Source organism: Notothenia rossii (genome assembly GCF_949606895.1).
Source record: "Notothenia rossii genome assembly, chromosome: 2".
In the NCBI taxonomy this organism is placed as follows: Eukaryota; Metazoa; Chordata; class Actinopteri; order Perciformes; family Nototheniidae; genus Notothenia; species Notothenia rossii.
Window position 1 is genome coordinate 75674405 of NC_136904.1, and position 19837 is coordinate 75694241.

Here is a 19837-nt window from a genome sequence, read left to right on the forward strand (position 1 = left end):
TCCCACTTAACATATATTGAATATTGGTGCTACATATTTTGTGTAAGGAGGTGCAACCAAGTAAAGTAATGAAGTAAATAACAAACAAACATGACAAGAAATGCCTGTTTTTCATTTTCACTGTCTTTCAGCTACACGTTCTCTACTTTCTTCCACCGTCTATTTCCTTTTTAACCCTCCTACTCCTCTTCTCTGTGATCCAGCCCTGGGGCCAGCAGACATAATGTTAAGGCACTAACTACAGAGTGTATGGACACACACCCAGAGAGCAGAGAGAGACATTCATGTGTGAAATGAGATCTCTGCACAATCAGTGGGAGTCGCAGCCATAAAGCACATAAGGCTTTTCAGCTTTAAGGTATCATCGAACAAATCGCCGGATCCTTTCACTTGATGACTGTGGAGTTAATCTTGGAACAACTGTGTTTTTTATCCTCTTCACAGATAAAGCCAATCATGGACATCCAAAGACGAAGACAAAATGTTGGGTCCGGTGATGATGGCTGCTTTTATTTTTTCTGGGGAAACAGACAGGAGGGGCCCTAATATGCTTTTCCTGTGTTGCGTTATATAGGTTTTTGAACATGTAAATGGTCTGCAAAGTTGCAGCAGTTCCTCCCTGACTGAAACGTCTCGATTGTTTCATGGTGACATCACTATGTAACACACTCGCTTCTATTCGCTAGCGCTCAAACACATTGTACGTCATAGGCTAAGGTGTGGGACATCTCTAAGCGGTTGACCAATCCCAACAGACGGCCAGCTAACCAATCAGAGCTGACTGGGTTCTGGTTTCAGACAGAGGGTGAAAATAGCTGCTGCAGCACAGACAGTATGATAAAAATAAAGAGCTTTTTGAACATTAAAGCATGGAAACATTTCAAAGGGGAATAAAATACATGATAAAAATAAACTTTCTTCAAAACTTTGTTAATTTGAAACTCAAGCCAGTAAATATGTGTTCACTCTATTTTACCTTGAATAATGGCAGAATATCTCATCAGATTCCACCCCCACCAAAGAGACAATCCTGACTTTATGATGTCTCATTTTCATAGTAATAGACGGAAAATATATGCCTCTCATGTCATAAAAAACACAGATTCCATGTTTTGTTTTGTTTTTTCATTTGCAATAGAATTTCAAGAAAGCCCCCTCAGGATGTATACCTCATTCCCCATATGTACCGAGTGTAAATCCAGAATCATAATAGGAAATAAGAAATGACTGTATGCTGATTTCTTCCGTATGACCCTGACATGTAAGCATGCTGAAATATGTTTGTATGCAAACACCGAGAGATGAGGGGCTGTGGTGGGAGGCACGGGACTTATTCTTCTTCTTCTTCTCTCTGATGGATGGATACTTCACTGATACCCAGATGGAGAGAGATAGATGGAAGGAGGCATCGAGGACAAAAAGAGGATCGGGGGGATTAAAGGAAGAGGATAATAGAGGGCAAATTCTCAGAGAGAGTGGGGATAACAATCAAAGATGGTGGTAAACAACGACAGGGGATAGGTTACAGTTTACAGGATGGTCAAAAAGTCTGGGATAAAGAAAAACCATGATCCAACAAAATACTTTGGACTCTGCCACCATGCAGATACATTGTTTATTGTCTCATTAAAGTTAGAATTCTCATTTAAATAATCTTTTTTTCTATTTCTCTATTTCTTGGCCACAGTTACCTGGCCAATGTGGTTTGGTCGATAGACCATTTGGGAAATAATCAAGCATATAACCACTATGATATCAAGAATGTTGGTTTTGGCACGGATCAAACAAAGGAAAGGCTGCTATTTATTGAGCTTTAGAGGTGTTGGTTAGGCAGATTATTTAAATGTTTACCTTCAAACAGAGCCATGCTTCCAATCTTTATGCTAAGCTAATTTACTACTTCCCTGTTAGTGCAAAACGGTTCCTTTCAAAAGTACGAGCTAACCCGATTCAGACATTTTTAAATCATGCCGTTTGTTAGTTTTTAGTAGAACTGCCAAAAACCACATTTTGATTAGTTTGGGAAGAATTTTAAGAACATATGGAAGACAGCAGGTGTCTGAAATAGCGGGAAGAGGAGGATGGTTTCAAGGAAGCAGGAAGCAATGTGATAGCAGCGGGGGAGGATGGGAGTTTGGGATGGGTCTAATAAATCGAGTGAGTGACTCCACTCGTTTCTGCCCGTGGGATGAATTTAGTTGCGCTCACCGGCGCAGTGCAGCACCAGGGAATTATGGGTAATGAGGGATTATTCTCCCCTGTAGTGTTTGCTCATCATCATTGCCACTCACAACCTTCCCAGTCTCTCACAAAGCACACAAACACAACTCACACACAGACACTCTCCGAATATGAGGCAGATTTAGGATGTAGATGCAGGTGTGGATTATATGAACATGAAGCAGACACACTCGCACATCTTGCAGATGCTGTTGGTTTTGTGAGAAAGGTCAAACAGCAAGGTGTTATTGTTTAAATCTGCTGCTGGCGCCAATTTTGGGATGTCACACTCAGCGAGGCACACACACACGGTTCAATGACACCCTGTTTTACCCACAGGTCCTTTTTGCCTGAGGAGGCCAATCTGTCTGAGGGTAGATCCTACATGCATCAAACCAGAACCCTCTTCACCCTTTCTCTTTTTTCTGTCTCCCTCTGTCTCTCCAGTCCAGGGTCCTCCTTGCCCCGGGGCCAGGCTGTGACCAGGAGGAGTGTGCTGGATGTCCCAGCAGGGGCCACGGCGCAGACACATTAGCATGTGGGAATTAGAGTTATTACAAGTGGAAGGGCAACAGAGGACGAGTACAGAGGAGGTGTGTGAAGTTGTGTGAGGGACAAAACAGACAAAGTAGCAAGCTGCTGTTTGGCAAGTTCTAGTATGTATTTGTGAGGATTATACAAGTACGAGTATAGATGGTGTTGTTGTTTTGCATTGTCTCTAAAGTGAAGAAACTACATAGTCAATTGTATTAAATTGAAATGGATCTTGTCCCAGATTCCAATAGTTTTTTAGACGTATCACAAATCAGTTGGTAAGTCAGCATGAGCAGTGTGAAAAAATAAGCCATTATTGACTTTTGTACGAAAACAAGTACAATTTTGCACAAGGAAACAACTACCCCTATTATATATATGTATATATATATAGCCAAAGCATGAACTGTATTTTTATATGTAATTTTCATCCATTTCTATCCAAAGGTAGTTAATGTGAGTTTACCTGTTTGATTCAACTGTGTGTATTTAATAAAGAAATCTTAAAATAAGAGGATTCTTCCTTTACTTGTCGATAACACATTGGGTATGTTTCTCTGGACTTTGAATATTTTATTTTCCAAAACTTCTTTACAGATTAATGCACATCCAAACTAGGATTTTTGTTACCTTTAGGAAAAATGTGTAGTCTTTGGTGGTATTGTTTTGGAGGTCTTTCGTTTCAGTTATTTATTGCCCAAAACGTAACCCTTTATCGTGAGAGAGAGCAAGACAGACGGAAAGAGAAGGGAATATGCATTAGCTCTGACTTTTTAGTTGTTGTATATTTTGAATTAAGTATTAATCTCTTACCATTAACAGTCATATAGGAGGGAAATCAGCAGTTTTATGAATGTGGAAACAGGTTGGAATGCTAAGTTGCATTATGGAGGGGGGCCCCCAAAGCAAAAATCCCTCCCTAGCCCCAAAAAGGCTAAGAGTGCCTGTGTCCCATATTTTAGTTTAAGGTGCAAACACAGCAAAAATAATCTTACTGTCTTTCTCCATTTACTCCTTTGTCTTTTGCATTCAATATGCGTCTTTTTGTATTACCTCTGCTGAGCATTACATTTGTCACAGATAATATGAATTGTTCTACATTTAACTGGTATGGAAATACATTCTTAATTTCACACATATCCAGAGTATGAAGCTAAATGTCCTGCATATGCAGTATATGTTTTCCAATTAGCTGTGGATTTTCCGAATTAACATTTAAATCCATGTCCAGCTTTTGTTTAAGAGGAAATGTCCTCTCAGTTTGACCCTTTAGGGGTGACACACATCTGTCAAGTGGATTCAACGTGACCCTGTCTTTGAGTCTGCATCATCCCATTAACTTCAGCTGGGTGGTCTTTATCTTTATACATGAGTTTAAAATGCAGAATAGACCAAGTAATTATCTGCTTTTCAAGCAAGGTCAGCATTGTGACTCTGAGGAAACCCAATGTGCACTGGTCACTTTGTGCCACACACACACACACACACACACACACACACACACACACACACACACACACACACACACACACACACACAAACACACACACACACACACACACACATACACACACACACACACACACACACACACACACACACACACACACACACACTCACACACACACACACACACACACACACACACACACACACACACACACACACACATACACACACACACACACACACACACACACACACACACACACACACACACACACACACACACACAAGCATGCTTTTGTCTTGTCTTTGCAATTAAAACTCCCATTTCCATTTCTAAAATGTGCAATAATGGCTAGTGCAATTAAAAATGATTGTGTGAGATCACTGAGATAATGAAAAGGAGAAAGCGTGGCGCATTGTTTGACAAAAAAAAGCCCTTGTAACTTTTTTTCCTTTGGCTTAACATGGAAATTCCATTTTCATTAACTTACAAATGACTGTCTTTTTCTCATTAGAAAACACATGGATGCTACAGTGGTAATGATCCCACCAAGTTGTTTTGTGTCCCATTTAAACTGAATTAAACATCAAGACTTATGTTGTAGTTTGGAATTAGAGGCAACTCTTATGTATTTTTTTCCCTGAATGTGGCAGTGAATACAAATCTATTGATATTGCATCACTCCATGTACTTGAAGATGCACTAATGGCCCTTTAATTAGACTCTAATGTTGGCACTCCTCCCCCACCTCTCACACACTAAAGTAGCAAATGCATGAAATGATCCACTTAATGTACCGGCAGTGTACGTTAGAATTAATGAAAGAGTTTGACCAGTATGTCAGTTATTTAATAGGGCAGATAATGGCTTTTTAGATATATTTTTCTTTAACGTTACCAGAGGTTTCTGACAATATACAATCAAATAAGCAGTTGTACACTATGTAAAACATAATCATCCACAATTTTAAACCTGTCACCAAAACCCGTACATACCGTTATTGTATTTTGTAGGACTTCCAAGAATATGTTAACAATGATGTGAAATTATGTCGTGGAATTTGCTACCTAAAGAGGCTGTGGTAATTTGTTTGCCTGAACAGGAGCCGTATCATCCTCATCATCATCATCATCATCATCATCATCATCATCATCATCATCATCATCATCATCATCATCATCATCATCATCATTGTCTTCAGGTGGACTCAGGCAGGTGTGCGTTTCTATGGACTCTCCCCAGGGCAACCGCACAGCAAAACTCATGATGCTGCAGTCTGCCTAATGTGAGATATAATAATGAACGGCACTCAGCGTTATCTCACACCTGCCTAATCAGGAGCGTAGCGTAAGGTTGAAAACGGTAGATAATTTTATTTGGCAAGATGCCACATCATTTGCAGTAAAGGTGTTTGACGAAAAGCATTTATGTTTGGTGATGTAGTTTTGTCTCAAAACTTAGAGGGTTGAACTTTCCATTACCTCTGAGACTAAAATCTGGGACACAACACTTGTGACCTGTTTTTTTTTTTGGTTTCTTGGGATGTATCCCCGAAACCCCCTCCTTCCCAGAGCAGAATGTCCCTCTGAAATGTGTCTGTGATCTCAAGTAGTGGAAGTTTATTAGGCATGAGAAGTTTCTTTAGATCTAAAGCACTGGAGGTGCCCCTCGTTCTTTGAAGGGTTTTTTTACAGCCGGAAAAGCAAACAATTCTCAAACTCCACTTTAATTTCTGTCCCTTTCCCTTCTCCTCCCTCCGTTTCCCCCTTTAAAACATCCACTAATAATCATCTCTATACCTCATTAAGAAGCGGAGGAGCAGGGAGGCACAGGCTGCTCCAGATGTTTGGTGGAAAACCCCTGAGGTCCAGCGTCAGCGTCAGAGAGCTCGTGTGTATCCGTCTGTTGTAATATGCATTATCATGTGGGCATGATTGCATGTGTGTGTGTGTGTGTGTGTGTGTGTGTGTGTGTGTGTGTGTGTGTGTGTGTGTGTGTGTGTGTGTGTGTGTGTGTGTGTGTGTGTGTGTGTGTGTGTGTGTGTGTGTGTGTGTGTGTGTGTGAGACACCGCTTTAAATCTGTATGTGTTTGTTACTTCCTGCACTGTCTTCAGGCATCTCTGTGAGTGTTCCACTGCCCCACTTCCACAGCAGGCGGAGGCAGCGAGGGACGAGATATCCTCCATGAAAACACTAGATGGAGATAAGACTAACTCTGCTTCCCTGCACAGTGTTAAGACCTGTCTCTTTGTCTGCTGCTGCTGTCACCATGAGCGATCTGTCTGTCAAGATAGGGAGGTGGCAGTAACATTTCAATGAGTTATGGGGCTGATATTGACAGTTTGGTAAAACATGCCCCAGTCACTTTTCTCCAACTTTGTTCTGATCGGTTTGGAATAGTTTATTAGTAGATCTGTAAATTGACCCTGTATTGGCATCATTTTTCTCTTTATACAATTTCAATTCTAGGACACAACATACATTTTTGACAATCAAGACATTTAAAAAGAAACACAAAATACAATCTTCTTAAACCCGTATCTAAAAAGGTTTTGTTAATACTAATTAGCACATTTTCTTATCATGGATCTCGATGGGTACAGCTGCGCTCCTCTGAAATAAGCAAAACTCCATGTTTTTTGTAATTCCTGTATAAGTGCTTTTCTTTCAAAATGCTGCCCCACTTCCATAATAGTCTTATCGCATCATCAGCTTGCAACTGAATAATTCACGCTCTCTTTTGTGAAATCAAAGCGAATGAAACATTAGAAAAATGGTGAGATGTTACTCACTTGCCACAGTCTCTGAAGTCTTATCAGATGTGGCACCTGGCAACCAGGATACAGCGTTGAAGCAGGAAATAAATTATGAATTTTCCTGTTGTCTTTCCTAAACATTTACCTTGATGAAAGGTTAGACTGAGAGGAGAAAAATGTATTACAAAGTGGGGGCAAAGTATTTCTCTCATTCAAATGCAAGCAAATCTACAAATTCAGAAATCCTTTTTGGCCTCTTTGTTATTTGGGTGTTTTCAGTTGATTCGGCAAGTTGTTGGAAGGGAAAAATGGGTTTAGTTTTTCCATAAGTCTTGTTGTTGAAGTATTCCAACTCAACTTTATGTTGAAAAAAAAGGACTACACTAGCACATTTTAGTGGCCATGAATCCTTTTTCACTCAAGAAATGTGGATATGACACTATATTAAAAGTACAGGTGATACATTTTTTTAAATGATGGCTGAATTCCATTTAGCTCTTCAGTGTCAGTGTTGTGCATGCTTGCTCACTGTCAGGATTTACCGGGACACCTGAATGGAACAGAGCCATCATTAACGTTATTAGTAACACCTGTGCATTTTCTACTAACACCAGCTAAAAGGCCTATTAGTGTGACTGCATGATGGATTGGTGAGTAGGTCCGGAAATGGGAGGGGTGATTTTCATTTAGTTTGGTAGCTCAATTCATGTATGATCTAATTATCTTTTTATAAAAACACACTTTACCCCTCTGCAACAAATCTAGCGTAAGTCTAGAAATCTAGACAAATCTAGAGTAAGTTTCTCCAGGTTAGTTCTTGCAATTTACTGAATATGAGACAGACGAAAGGTGAGCTCCTCCACATAGCAGAAAGCCAAATCGAGGTGAACAAGCAGCAAAGAAGGCCAACTTCACATGAAGGAGATTAATTCGCGAAACCTTGTGTTTAAAATGAAATTGGCTCTCCTATTTAAATATTTAAAACCACTTTGGAGTTTTTATGTCAGCCCTTTTAATGACCTGTTCTTCTTTGGCTTGACATTTGTGTCAGTGTAGTTTGTTACTACAGTTAAATGGATTTTTTTTTTCTCTGGACTGAAGATCTCTGGTCAGTGAAAAAAGTCCCAGAGCCAAGATGGGAAATAGAATCACTTTCTCTGAGCGGCAACCACTGCTCAGGAAGGGCAAATATGTTGAGTGTGGTGCTTGTGATTAAGGGCCCCTTAGGGTTCTTTTGAGGAAAAAGAAACCTCTGCACTGAAGTCTGGGAGCTGGCAGGAAACGGCAGTAAGATAACAACAAGCTGTGCATTTCTCCTCACCACATCTTGTTGGCAGGCAGAGAAGAGAGCTAACACACTGCTGGCAGGGGTGACAATTAAGTTTGATGCCGCCTTCCAGACCCGCTTTAACCAAAGCACTCAACGAAGATATTTGGCTAAAGACATTCAGTGCCATAAGTTATTATTGTCAATGTTGAGCTTGTACTCATTCCAAAATAAAGTTGTTCTTCTAACTCTGTGGTAATCTTAATGTTAATAGAGTGCCACAGTGACGCGTCCTAAAACCTGGAACTAAGTTGGCATTTTACCATCTAATCGATAGATTTATGATTCGAAAATGATAAAAGTAGGGTAGACATGTGGATATTATCCGGCTGAACAAAACGTGATCTGTCTCTTCAATTTGTGTCAACCACAGACCTTATTTCGAGCTATTTTCCAAAATCCTATGGAGAAATTGCATTGGTTTTTGTCGAAGGAACCGGAAGGAGTTTACTTCCGGGTTTTAGGACGCGTCTTTTTATGCCTTTAATAGCTACTAACTTGAATTTGTATTCAAATTAATTAATCAATTATTTTTTATATTTTATTGTAATGTAGAGACAAGGCTTTTAGTGACAATCATGTATTGCGTTACAATTATATGTAAAAAAAACAACTAAATATGATATTTGGCCTCAAATCCTCTGAGGCGTGGCGCCCCCCCTTCGATCTTTGGCGCCCCCCAGGTTGGGAACCACTGATCTAGTCTATCAAATACCAACATCGTAGACTTTAATGTACTTTAAGTAGACATTTATGGTCATAGTAAATCAAGAGTATATTGCATAACTGAACAATAAAAGTATCCTGGGAATCACTTATTGTTTACTAAACATTGGGAAAACATGACCTTTTATAAGAAATTATTCAAAATCTCAATGTCTCCATTTTTATAGCAAAACATTGGGAATTTGTGACACAAAATTTTCATCCTTTATTTGATGTACATGCGATTATTTGAACAATATATAACACAGTTTCCCTGCCCATTATTCTTATTGAAACCATGAAACCCCGGCAAATAAATTCCCTAAAGATCAACGTCTCCTAATTACGCTAATTTGCTTCTATTACAGAGAGGTTATTATGGATGTGAGGTTTACACCAGGTCAGACTGATAGACATGTCATGTCCCTGTCCTCGCCAACAGGTGGCAGCAAACTGCTCAACTCACTCAGCCAGGGAGCATCATTGAAAGAGGGATAAGCTGATAAGGAGCCGTCACCACTGTACATGGCAGTAATCAGGGGGTCCTGGCAGCTGAATGTGAAGGATATAACACTGCAACTTCTACTGTTTGATTTCAATTAGAGGACTTTGTTGCATGTTATGCTCCTTTGTCTCCCCTCTTTAACTCCATCTGCTAATAAAGGTGAAAATGCACATATATAAACAGTACAGTATACATTATTAATACAATGTTGCTTTTACTGTAGTCATCTCTTCGGTTATATGTCTAAAGCTTAAAAAAATATGTAATTTCTTCTTTTGAAGGTTACATACCGAAATGCATCTGACCCTTAAAAGCACCTGTTGCTCAAAGATGACCTGCAGATCACATTGTTTATAGGGTTTATACAATCTGCTCCTAACATTTTAAAGTACCCAATAAGTTTACAGTAAGGTGATAGGACAGTAGCATACAGAGTAGGGGAGTGGGGGGTTTAGGCGTGAATTCTACAAGGGAGAGGCTGGTGGATATTTTAAAGCCATTTTGTCAGTATTTCAAATTATTATCAGAAAAGTAAATCGACAAAGGATTAATTTTGTTCCTTCTCGAAGCGGCATTCATGATGGTATATCAAATGTTCAATCCATGTGAATCCAAGCTGAATTAAACTATTTAAAACACTTGTGTCTGTTACATTGTTTCTATGGAGAAGGACTCTTTACCTAAACTATTCCAAAATCCCAGCCCTAAACTTTGGCATGCTGAGGTCAGAGGTGGCTGAACTGCGAGATCTTTATATGACCCACAGTATCATATGAGTGCAATAAACTTTTAAGAATGACAGGGAATATAACCATCAATGCAGAGTTATGGTGCCTTGCTAAACTCCCATGTACTCCATGCAGGCCCTTCCCCGGTGGGCGTGAGTAAATGGCCCCAGCCCTCTCTAAATATAACTCCCCTCCAAAACAGAAAGAGAGAGAAGGAGGGAAAGGATTACTCATCCAATCAGAAACCATCTGAAAACTTGTCAGAGAAGAGTTTTTTTTCTTTTCTTTTTTAGGATACTGTGTGTGTCTCATACCGTTTTGATCACTTTTGTGGCCCCGGGTGGTGCTGGTGGAGCGCGCAGCAGGAGGTGCATTGTCTGTATGCAAACTGGACGACATGGCTATTGTATGCGTGTGGGCATATATGGAGGCATCGATGGCTCGGAGGATACAGCCCGTCTGAAGTCTCAGGAGTAGAGAGTCGCCCTTTGGCTGTTACAGCGCGTTTCTCTGTTTCCATCATTACCCGCTCGGGTTCGTCGTTATGAGTTGCCTGGATGTGATGTACCACCAAAGCTATGGAGCGCACTTCCTCCCTGCAGCGGCGTACAAGGCGACGTACTATAACCACCATCACCAGCAACAACAGGTGAGACATGACTTCATAGCTAGGGTGCCACAACTATCACAAAGAGTTATTATTATATCTTTTCAGGATAGGGCATTTTAATGTATAATGGAAGTTTGAATGATCTGTCCAAAACAAGAGTTATTTATAACACTCATTAAAAAAAGTTCTACAGAACCATTAAGCGTAAGTCAACTTTAGGATGCTTTAAAGTTTTAGTTTTCACAAAAAATATCGCTTTCCTTTCATTTTTACTAAGTTAGGTTTTTTCCGATGCCTGACCTCTCTTCAGGACACCACTTCAAACTTTCTTTACAATTCACACACACACACCTATTAATTTAAATGTAAGGGCTTTGAATGATTAAATTCCAGCCTGATGCTCGGTATTCGCCTCAGGTCAGGCGTGATGACACGGATCTATTAATCCTGCGGTCAGATGGTGATGTAATGACAGCCGGTCAGTCACTCAGGAATGTGGATGAGGCACACTGAGCTTTACAAATAGTTGGAATGCAGTATGGGAAAAAGGAAACTAATTTTCACACAGCTCTCAGGCTGCTTACCAGATAAAAATCATTACTGGTATGATACTATTAAACAGTTTATTTATAGCGTTTGGAAAACAGAAGCCATACCATGTGTAAGACAATTAGGTCCTTTATTATGCCTATTTAATAAACACATATCAATTGGTTGCTCTTAAAAAGTATGCAGTCTCTATTCTATTGAAAAGTAATGGATCTGTGTGTTAATCTCTCTGTGTTTCTTTCTCCAGAGGAGGCTGAGTGTTTACAGTAAGATGCAGGAGTGTATGGAGCAGCAGCAGCAGCAGCAAGGAGGAGGAAGAGCGATGCTTTCCAGAGATCAGGGCCTCCGGGAGGGTCTTGCAGCACCAGGGACTGAATCAATCCGTAGATCTATGTCCGATTCTGAGCTGAAGGATGGTCCTCAACCAGCAGAGGCAGAGTACTTGAGCTCCCGGTGTGTTTTGTTCACCTACTTCCAAGGGGACATCGGGGACGTGGTAGACGAGCACTTCTCCCGCGCTCTCAGCCAGTCCAGCACCTTCAACAGTGAAACCAAACCAATCAGAGTGACTCAGCCTTCAGCCACAGGAGGCTTATGGAAAGGTAAGAGGGCAACACATTTGAAACTTTCTCAAAGAGCTGCTGCCCTTAGTTAACCTTTATTAAAGATCTGAAAACATTGGAGATGTTTTTGTGGCAGCATGTTGAATACTTTGTGTGTGTTTCAGATGGTGGGTCTCTCTCTGAGGGGCAGAGCAGCTCAGTTTGGAACAGCACGTATCCATCCCAGGCCAGTCCTTGCCTCCCGTCTGTCTCTGTGTCAGTCCACCCAGACTTCTCCCCCAGCCCGGTGTCCTTCAACCACCCAGATGGAGCTCTCTGGGCCGACCATGTTCTCTCCCAGGCCGGCCTTCCCCCTCCGGCTACCCTCCCTGAGAGCTGGACCTATAGCCTGAATCCCCAGAGCCAAAGTGGCTACCCCAATGTCCACAACGTCTATCACCCTCATCCCCACATCCACACCCGGCACCACCACCCCATGCTCCATCCATACCCCACCCACAGCCCAGCCTTGGATCCCAGGTTTAATCCGCTGCTGCTGCCCGCTGTTAGGAACCAGAACCAGCCGAGCACCAGCACAGCGAGTTCCCCGCACAGTGAGGGGGTGAAGACGGAGATGCAGCCCAGCAGCAGCAGCCCCGTCCCGGCTACCTCTGTGACCTGGTCCCCGTCCTCCCTCCATGGGTCCCTGGACGGGTATGACTCAGGTAAATGCAATACAAATTATACATCGGATTGACTTCTAAGAATTTGTCAAACTGTGTTCTAACTCAATTAGTCAGATTTCTAAAAATCAATGTCCGTATTTTTTTTTCTTTTGCAGCTCTTGATCAAACCAAGGCAAAGTCGTCAGTTTGGTTCTAACGGATGTACGGACAATGAGAAGGATTATCAACTCAAACCAAAAAGGACCTATCATGTGGCTCTATCGATGTATGGCTGCAACACCAGCACTGTAATGTAAGATGTAGAAAGGAGGCTTTCTGTAGCTAAGACTATGGATCCTGCACTGTCCACACAACGTATTATGGAGATGAACTCAGACTTTTGACTAAATTGACAGTGATCTACTGCTCTGGCTGCAGGTCAAGGTCCTGTAAGAACAATTTAAACAGACTACTAGCTTTAAGAATGGAAGGATTCTTCTTCCCTGAAGGAACAAAACACCATTTTGCTTTCGTTCAATGTGAAACCAAATGGTTCTGTTTTAAGAGCTTGGTTTTGATCCACATTGTGTTTTGTACAGTAAATGTTATTGGTGGGTTGTTGTGTACAGTTTTGCCATGCTAAGTTGTTTTTGCTGGATGACTCTTGCTAAAATTCTTGCCTGAATGCTACTTTGCTATTTTTGCCTTAAGGGATTGTGAAGTGTAAATATTGGTACTGTTTGTTTAAGTAATAAATTGTTGAACAGAATTTTTCGACTGGAGGTTCTTATTCAGACCTAAATTTACCCATTGAGCCCACAATATGCTGAATTCATGCAAACATATTTACCTCCAAGTAAAACTGACTTTTTCTAGAGAGGGCATTGAGCAAATCACTCAACATTAACAAGTAAGAATGTGTAAAATTCATTTAAATTTCTGCTCCTAAAAGACATAGATGTGTAATGCAACTCTTCACACATAACTATCCTATTACATCTCATGCAATGATTGGTGCTTTTTCTCTTGTACACTCAGGGAAAGTCAGTTTCCTTAAGAAAAACATTGATGTATAGTAGCCTATTATAGCCTTTTAAGCCTATTTTAACCTCAGTTCCAAGGACCCTTTTCATTCTCCGAATACATTAAAATGCTAGAATATTACATGTCAGATGGAGACAGACTCTTATCTAAGCTTAGAGATGTGAGAAGGCTTACAGAAACAGCAGAACAATTAGTTTGATATTGGACCAAACCAGAATATGTAATACTAAAACAATATTGTAGTGTTATCTACAGCAAAGGTGAAGATTTGTCCCAATTATTCCAAACATTGTACAATAAATGGTGACTTTTTTATTTTTAACATGATATCTAAAACCCAACTGACCTGGGGCTGTTGTTTCAAATTTAGATGGTATTTATTGTTGCAGTACTCAATCTTAGCATTAATGTTTCAGGTACTAACAAGGGTCAACCAGACAGGAGCTGAGTTGTTGTCCACAGAAGGAGGGTTACATTCCACAGAGAGTTACTGTAAGATACCATGACATGTCTGTTGTCCCTTTCCACAAAACACAAACATGAAAACACACACACTCCAGACTGAGAAGTACACACCAAAGAATGCATTTCCTGTCTGGACAGGAAGTTTGTCAGAAGTTAGCAGACTACTCATACACTCAGGAAACTCTAAGACAGATTTCAGGTAGCACATTTCATTTTTGGTTAGGTTAAGTCATGAATATCACATGCATTAAAAAGAAATCAATAAAGAAATCAATGCATGAGACACATAGATATATATGATAGAGTTTTCCTCTTAAAGAATTTGAGAAATGTTCATTGGTATGATACAAAATATACATTTGGTGAGTGTCAGGTTCAGCATTATTTGTGTGTGTGTGTGTGTGTGTGTGTGTGTGTGTGTGTGTGTGTGTGTGTGTGTGTGTGTGTGTGTGTGTGTGTGTGTGTGTGTGTGTGTGTGTGTGCGCGTGCGTGTGAGTGGTCTGAACAGGTGGTTTGATAAGCAGCAGCCCACTAACATTCCTGCCTCCTCTCCCACGTTGCTTATTCTCCGCAAAACAGCAGGACTTCAGATCTGGACCACGGCAGCTGCGTTTCCATCCAAAGTATCATCCACAATAATCATGATGCATCAAAGTGGAAAACATCAGTGAAAAAAGATTATTAACTCTAGGAATTGATGATATTTCCCTGATCAATAAAGCAAGCCCAATTTACTCAGATAGGCTAGAGAGGTTTTTTTTTATATATCTTAATGATGTAATCTATAAATGTACTTAGAAATGCATTTTTCATGCAACTATCGAAAGGATTGATTCAATCTTAATTCGCAAAAGTGATATGTTGGACATGCTCAGAGAGACAGTTGTAGCCTCTACTCAATATATCTGAAAATGTAACTCCAATACACACTAATACATTCAGTTTAATTCAAAATGTGGAAATGCCTAAGTAATTGTATGAATATAAATTGAATGACAGCACTCATGCATTTAACACAAAAGTCTAGCAACAACACGGGAAAAAAGACAATTAGGCAACCCAAGAGTTGTGTTTGTTATGTTGGGAAAAATGTTTCAAATTTGAAATCTTAATTTAAACAGAACTGAAATCATGCAATCAACCAGATCAAAGACAATTAGAATAAGCATTGACATGAGTTTTTTAAATTTAATTTACTGTTCCATCTTTTACTGATTGCCACCCAGAATGCAACGATGCTACTAAACCCTTCCCATAAAATCATCTATTTTTGGTTTGATCTCTCCTGTTGTGGAGATATATCTACATGTGCCCTGTTTGTTTTCATTGCAGCAGTAAAACAATAGGATGTGATTTACATGAATGGAATTTATTCAGAAAACGTGTCAGCAACACACATTTTCATAATTTTGTATCATGATTAATGTGAATTTCTCTGTTAAATCAGGGTAACAGGCAATGGAATAGAATACAAAACATGGAGAGATTCAAGGAAGATTGTTCAGCTCAGTATGTCCTCTTCTCCAGAGCTATAAATTAGCATTAGCATGTAGCTTCTGCATCAGCATGTAGTGCACTTTTATGCTAACAGGCCTCCCACTGGCAGCATTGGAGCATCACCACAGGCACTTCCACTGCAGGAAGAACACTTAGATACAGCAAGGCAGAGCTGGAAGCTATCTAAAAGTGAATTAATATGTAAATTGTAAAAATGTAAGAAATGGCAGAGATTTAGGAAATGTTGCATGTGTAGTTTAGCTTTCCATTACAGTGGAAATAGCCGATAATAACGATCTTCAAATAAATGATTGCTGATATTGACCAAAAATATGCAATCGTATCGCATAAACGTATTAATAATGTATGCCATGTTCATTTTTAAAGGACCTAACAAGTTGCAAACACACACACACACACACACACACACACACACACACACACACACACACACACACACACACACACACACACACACACACACACACACACACACACACACACACACACACACACACACACACACACACACACACACACACACACACACACACACACACACACACACACACACACACACACACACACACACACACACACACACACACACACACACACACACACACACACACACACACACACAAACTCTGTTTCAAAAAAGTCACCAAATGAGAAAAGGGTGAACCCAGGCTTTGGGACCTCATCTCCTCTTTGCCATGATTGCCTCTTTGGAACCAATATATTTTTCCTTTCTGTTACAGAGAATGCATTGATTTCAAGAAATTAGCGGAGATTCTTGTATTTGGTTTTTTATTTCCCTGGAATTCAAATCTTCTTCTGACCCGATGAGCTCTTGTTGAACATCTCATGATCCCGGCTCAGACTGAACTTCCTCTCATTGCTGCGCTCCAAACCCCAGCCTGGTACTTATCCTTTTAATTGACTATTAAATGTTGTATTACTTTCCCTTTTTTCAAAATGTGTAATTGCTTACTCTTTCAGAAGAAGTGCATAGAAAGGCTAGATGGGAGGAAAGTTAAGTGTTTTCCAGTCCTTCATTCATTGCATAATATAAGGCAAAAGTTAAATATCTAAAAAAGCCTCTTAAACTCAGCCTGCTGCACTCTCCATGTTATTGGCTAAAACTGTTTCTGATTGAATGTCGTTATTTGCCTCAGTCTCATCTGGAAATTCTGTATATCACTATGTTGTTATTATCAATACGTTCAGTATGATGTTCATTGTTAGTTGCAGTAAGTTACAGTTTCTGTTTTTAGTGCAAAACCAGACTAGTGATCGTTACGTTGTTAAAGTGCCTGAGAAATAACCAATTCTAACGAAAAAGGAATTTCCTCACACATTGCTTTGGTAAGGCCTCATTGGAATATCGATATTTTAGCCAGTCACTGAAATAAACTGAACTGATCTGAAACTACTGCTTACGAAACAGCACGAGAACGAGAGACAAAAAACAAATGCTGGGAGTCGTAATCCTAGAAAAAGAGATGAAAAGAAAGAGCGGGAGAAGGAGGGAAAGCTGATCAGTCATAACACGGCCCAGCCTCACATTCCAGAGTAATTGAGCGGATGATTAGTCTCACAATCAGCAACACAACACCAGCTGTCTGAACACAAAACTATATAAATACAGAGATCAGGACGGAGAGGAGAGGAGAGGAGAGGAGGGGAGAGGAGAAAGAGAAAGAGAAAGATCCATAAAGCAATCATAATCTCTCCTCCTCTCACTTCCTTTTCCTTCTTTTTTCCCATCAAACATCTTATTCCACAAACCAGCTCCATGCCTTCAAATCACTGGGGTAATTAGAAATAATTTGCCCTCCTTGTGCGAAGTACTAGGGGCATTAAGGGTATTAGTGAAAGGCTCAGCTTTCACCACTCTGTTTGTGTCAACAGGGCAGCCTAATGAAGCATGCAGGGAGAGTCGGGGAACACTTGTCCTGCTGATTGTGCTTGATTCCTGGATTCTTCTTTGATAAATGATACCTAGTTAGAACATGACTAAGAACACCCAAGGAGAAGATAATCCAGTGAAACTCTGGTGTTAGTATAAGAACAATTATATTTATGTTATCTATGTAGTGTGATAATCATAATGTCTTCTTTAATTTTACTACCAATTATGTAACTTGCAATGGACGTTCACACAGGATGGAATTACATCTAATTTAGATTCTATGAAGCTACCTTAGACAAAGAATAGGAGGACAGAAGGATAGGAAAACCGGAAAATGTTAATGGTGGTGAATTTGTTGGTGAATTTACATAAAATATTTAGTCTATACTGTATCACTCTTTATTTATGTTTAACTTGAGTTTTGAACTCTTGAGATAAATATACTTTTTTAGGCTGCTCAATGCTCCGCTTTGTTCTCCACCAAGTTGCTAATGCCATTTCTATAAAACTGTTGGATTGGAGGCCAAAAGTTCAACATCCAATGGATATGTATTGACAATTTTGATGGGACATATATTAGATTTTTTTCGAATTCTTCACAAAATATCGGAAAGCAATTTTGAATTATGGTTTATATTGATGTAATTTGATTTTAATATATTTTATATACATCGTTTTTTTGTACCCATTGCCTCAAAAATATATACTATCTCAAGATACCCCTGGAGTAGATTCAAGATTTGAATCGCGATTTGAATCTTGAATCAGTAAAGATAACTGAATATAAAAAGTACCAAACAGTGTTGGTTTGGATGAGACAGCCCCGCCTGCTGTGTTTTTCTCTCACTCAGAGAGGAATGCGCTGAACAATTCCCTGAGTGTGTCTTCACTTTTATCACTTCAAGATGTTTAATTACAACTGAAGGCAAAAAAATAGGCATTTGTAACAGTTTCAACAGGGCTGGTGTTTATGTGTGTAGGCCCATATGGCAGGACAGAGGAAGGGAATATTTGCACAGGTCCATGATCCAGAGCGTGGCAAGGATGAGCTCCAACAGCTAAGCGAAGACTGTTAAATAAAAATTCAATACACACTTACAGCACGGGAAAAGATCAACATTTACGCTTGTTTACAACGTACAGCGAGAACATCCACCCATAACACAGGCCGGCTACATTCCTCCGCCTGCCCACACACAGAGCGGCCGGCCAGGATACATAAGAATGCCATTCCTCGCCAGATTTCAGAAGATCTTTCATTTGAATTTTCCTTAACCAACATCTGACTCCAAATATCACCACAGGAGAAGGTTGGACACTCAAGTTGTAAAATGCTGATGTGAAACTGTTATTAAAGAAGACGGGTTGGGTTACGGGAAACACAGATGAGCACACAGAGATGAGTAACTTTATACTTTTTCCTTTGCTCTTTTTTGTCTAAAACCAAACTCCATCTGAGGGAAAGGCCCTCCATTCATAAAGTGCAGCAGCAGCAGCAGCAGCAGCAGCAGCAGCAGCAGCAGCAGAAGCAGCAGCAGCAGCAGCAGTAGGTTGTTCCTGTCAGCTCCGCTCTGGGTAACGTGCCAGTAACCACAGAGGCCAGTACATAGCTGTCATTCCTCTGCTCACTGAAAGTACATTTAGCAACCAACACCTGTTTCCCCTGCTCAGTCTCCACTGCTCTGCCACAGCTCGGCCTGCATCATGGAGCAGGGATTCAACTCTTATGAAATATTCAATATCACTATTTCTGGAATGTCGCTTATCGACCATTTTTAGTTCACACTCTAGCCCACTCCAAGCCAGCAACAACAAATCCAACAACATTTCAACCATTTTAGGATGTTAAAGGTTTCCCTAGAAAGATTCTTAGTGGCTCTATAAAATATGTTAATGTATGTATATGGGGCTATAATGAAGAGGGAAATAGTCAAATTGAATTACTTGCTACTTGTTGTGAATCAACAGCATTTCCATTCAAAGGCAGGGATAATGTCAGTATCTAACTACAGAACAGATTGCAATTAACATATTTATGTCATTACAAAGCCCAAACAATCCCTTGAAAAAAGGTTGAGACACTTTCAACTCTATTTAAAATTCTTCCATAACACACAGTGTTTTATCTGACGTCATCTGCTGGCAAAAACTAATATTAACATTGTAAAAACAGAGTCACTTCCACTGGTATGGGGGGAATGTGCACTATTTACTGTAAGAGGTAGACTGACTTTCCAGCATCCACTTCCTTTGGCTTGCATCAGCTGATTACCAGTGTAATTTGGATAAAAGTACAGAAGCTTTTCATTTTCAGTGTCTTTCATT

The 19837-nt window shown here is 40.1% G+C and overlaps 1 protein-coding gene across 1 annotated transcript; it reads left to right on the forward strand.

The window, feature by feature from the left end:
• Positions 1-10517: 10517 nt before the first annotated feature.
• Positions 10518-13354, forward strand: vgll3 (vestigial-like family member 3). Its single transcript, XM_079666259.1, is given in 5 exon segments — positions 10518-10695; positions 10697-10874; positions 11632-11986; positions 12112-12651; positions 12768-13354. Coding segments are annotated over 5 exon segments (1203 nt in total). The 5' UTR covers positions 10518-10606; the 3' UTR covers positions 12809-13354.
• Positions 13355-19837: the final 6483 nt, after the last annotated feature.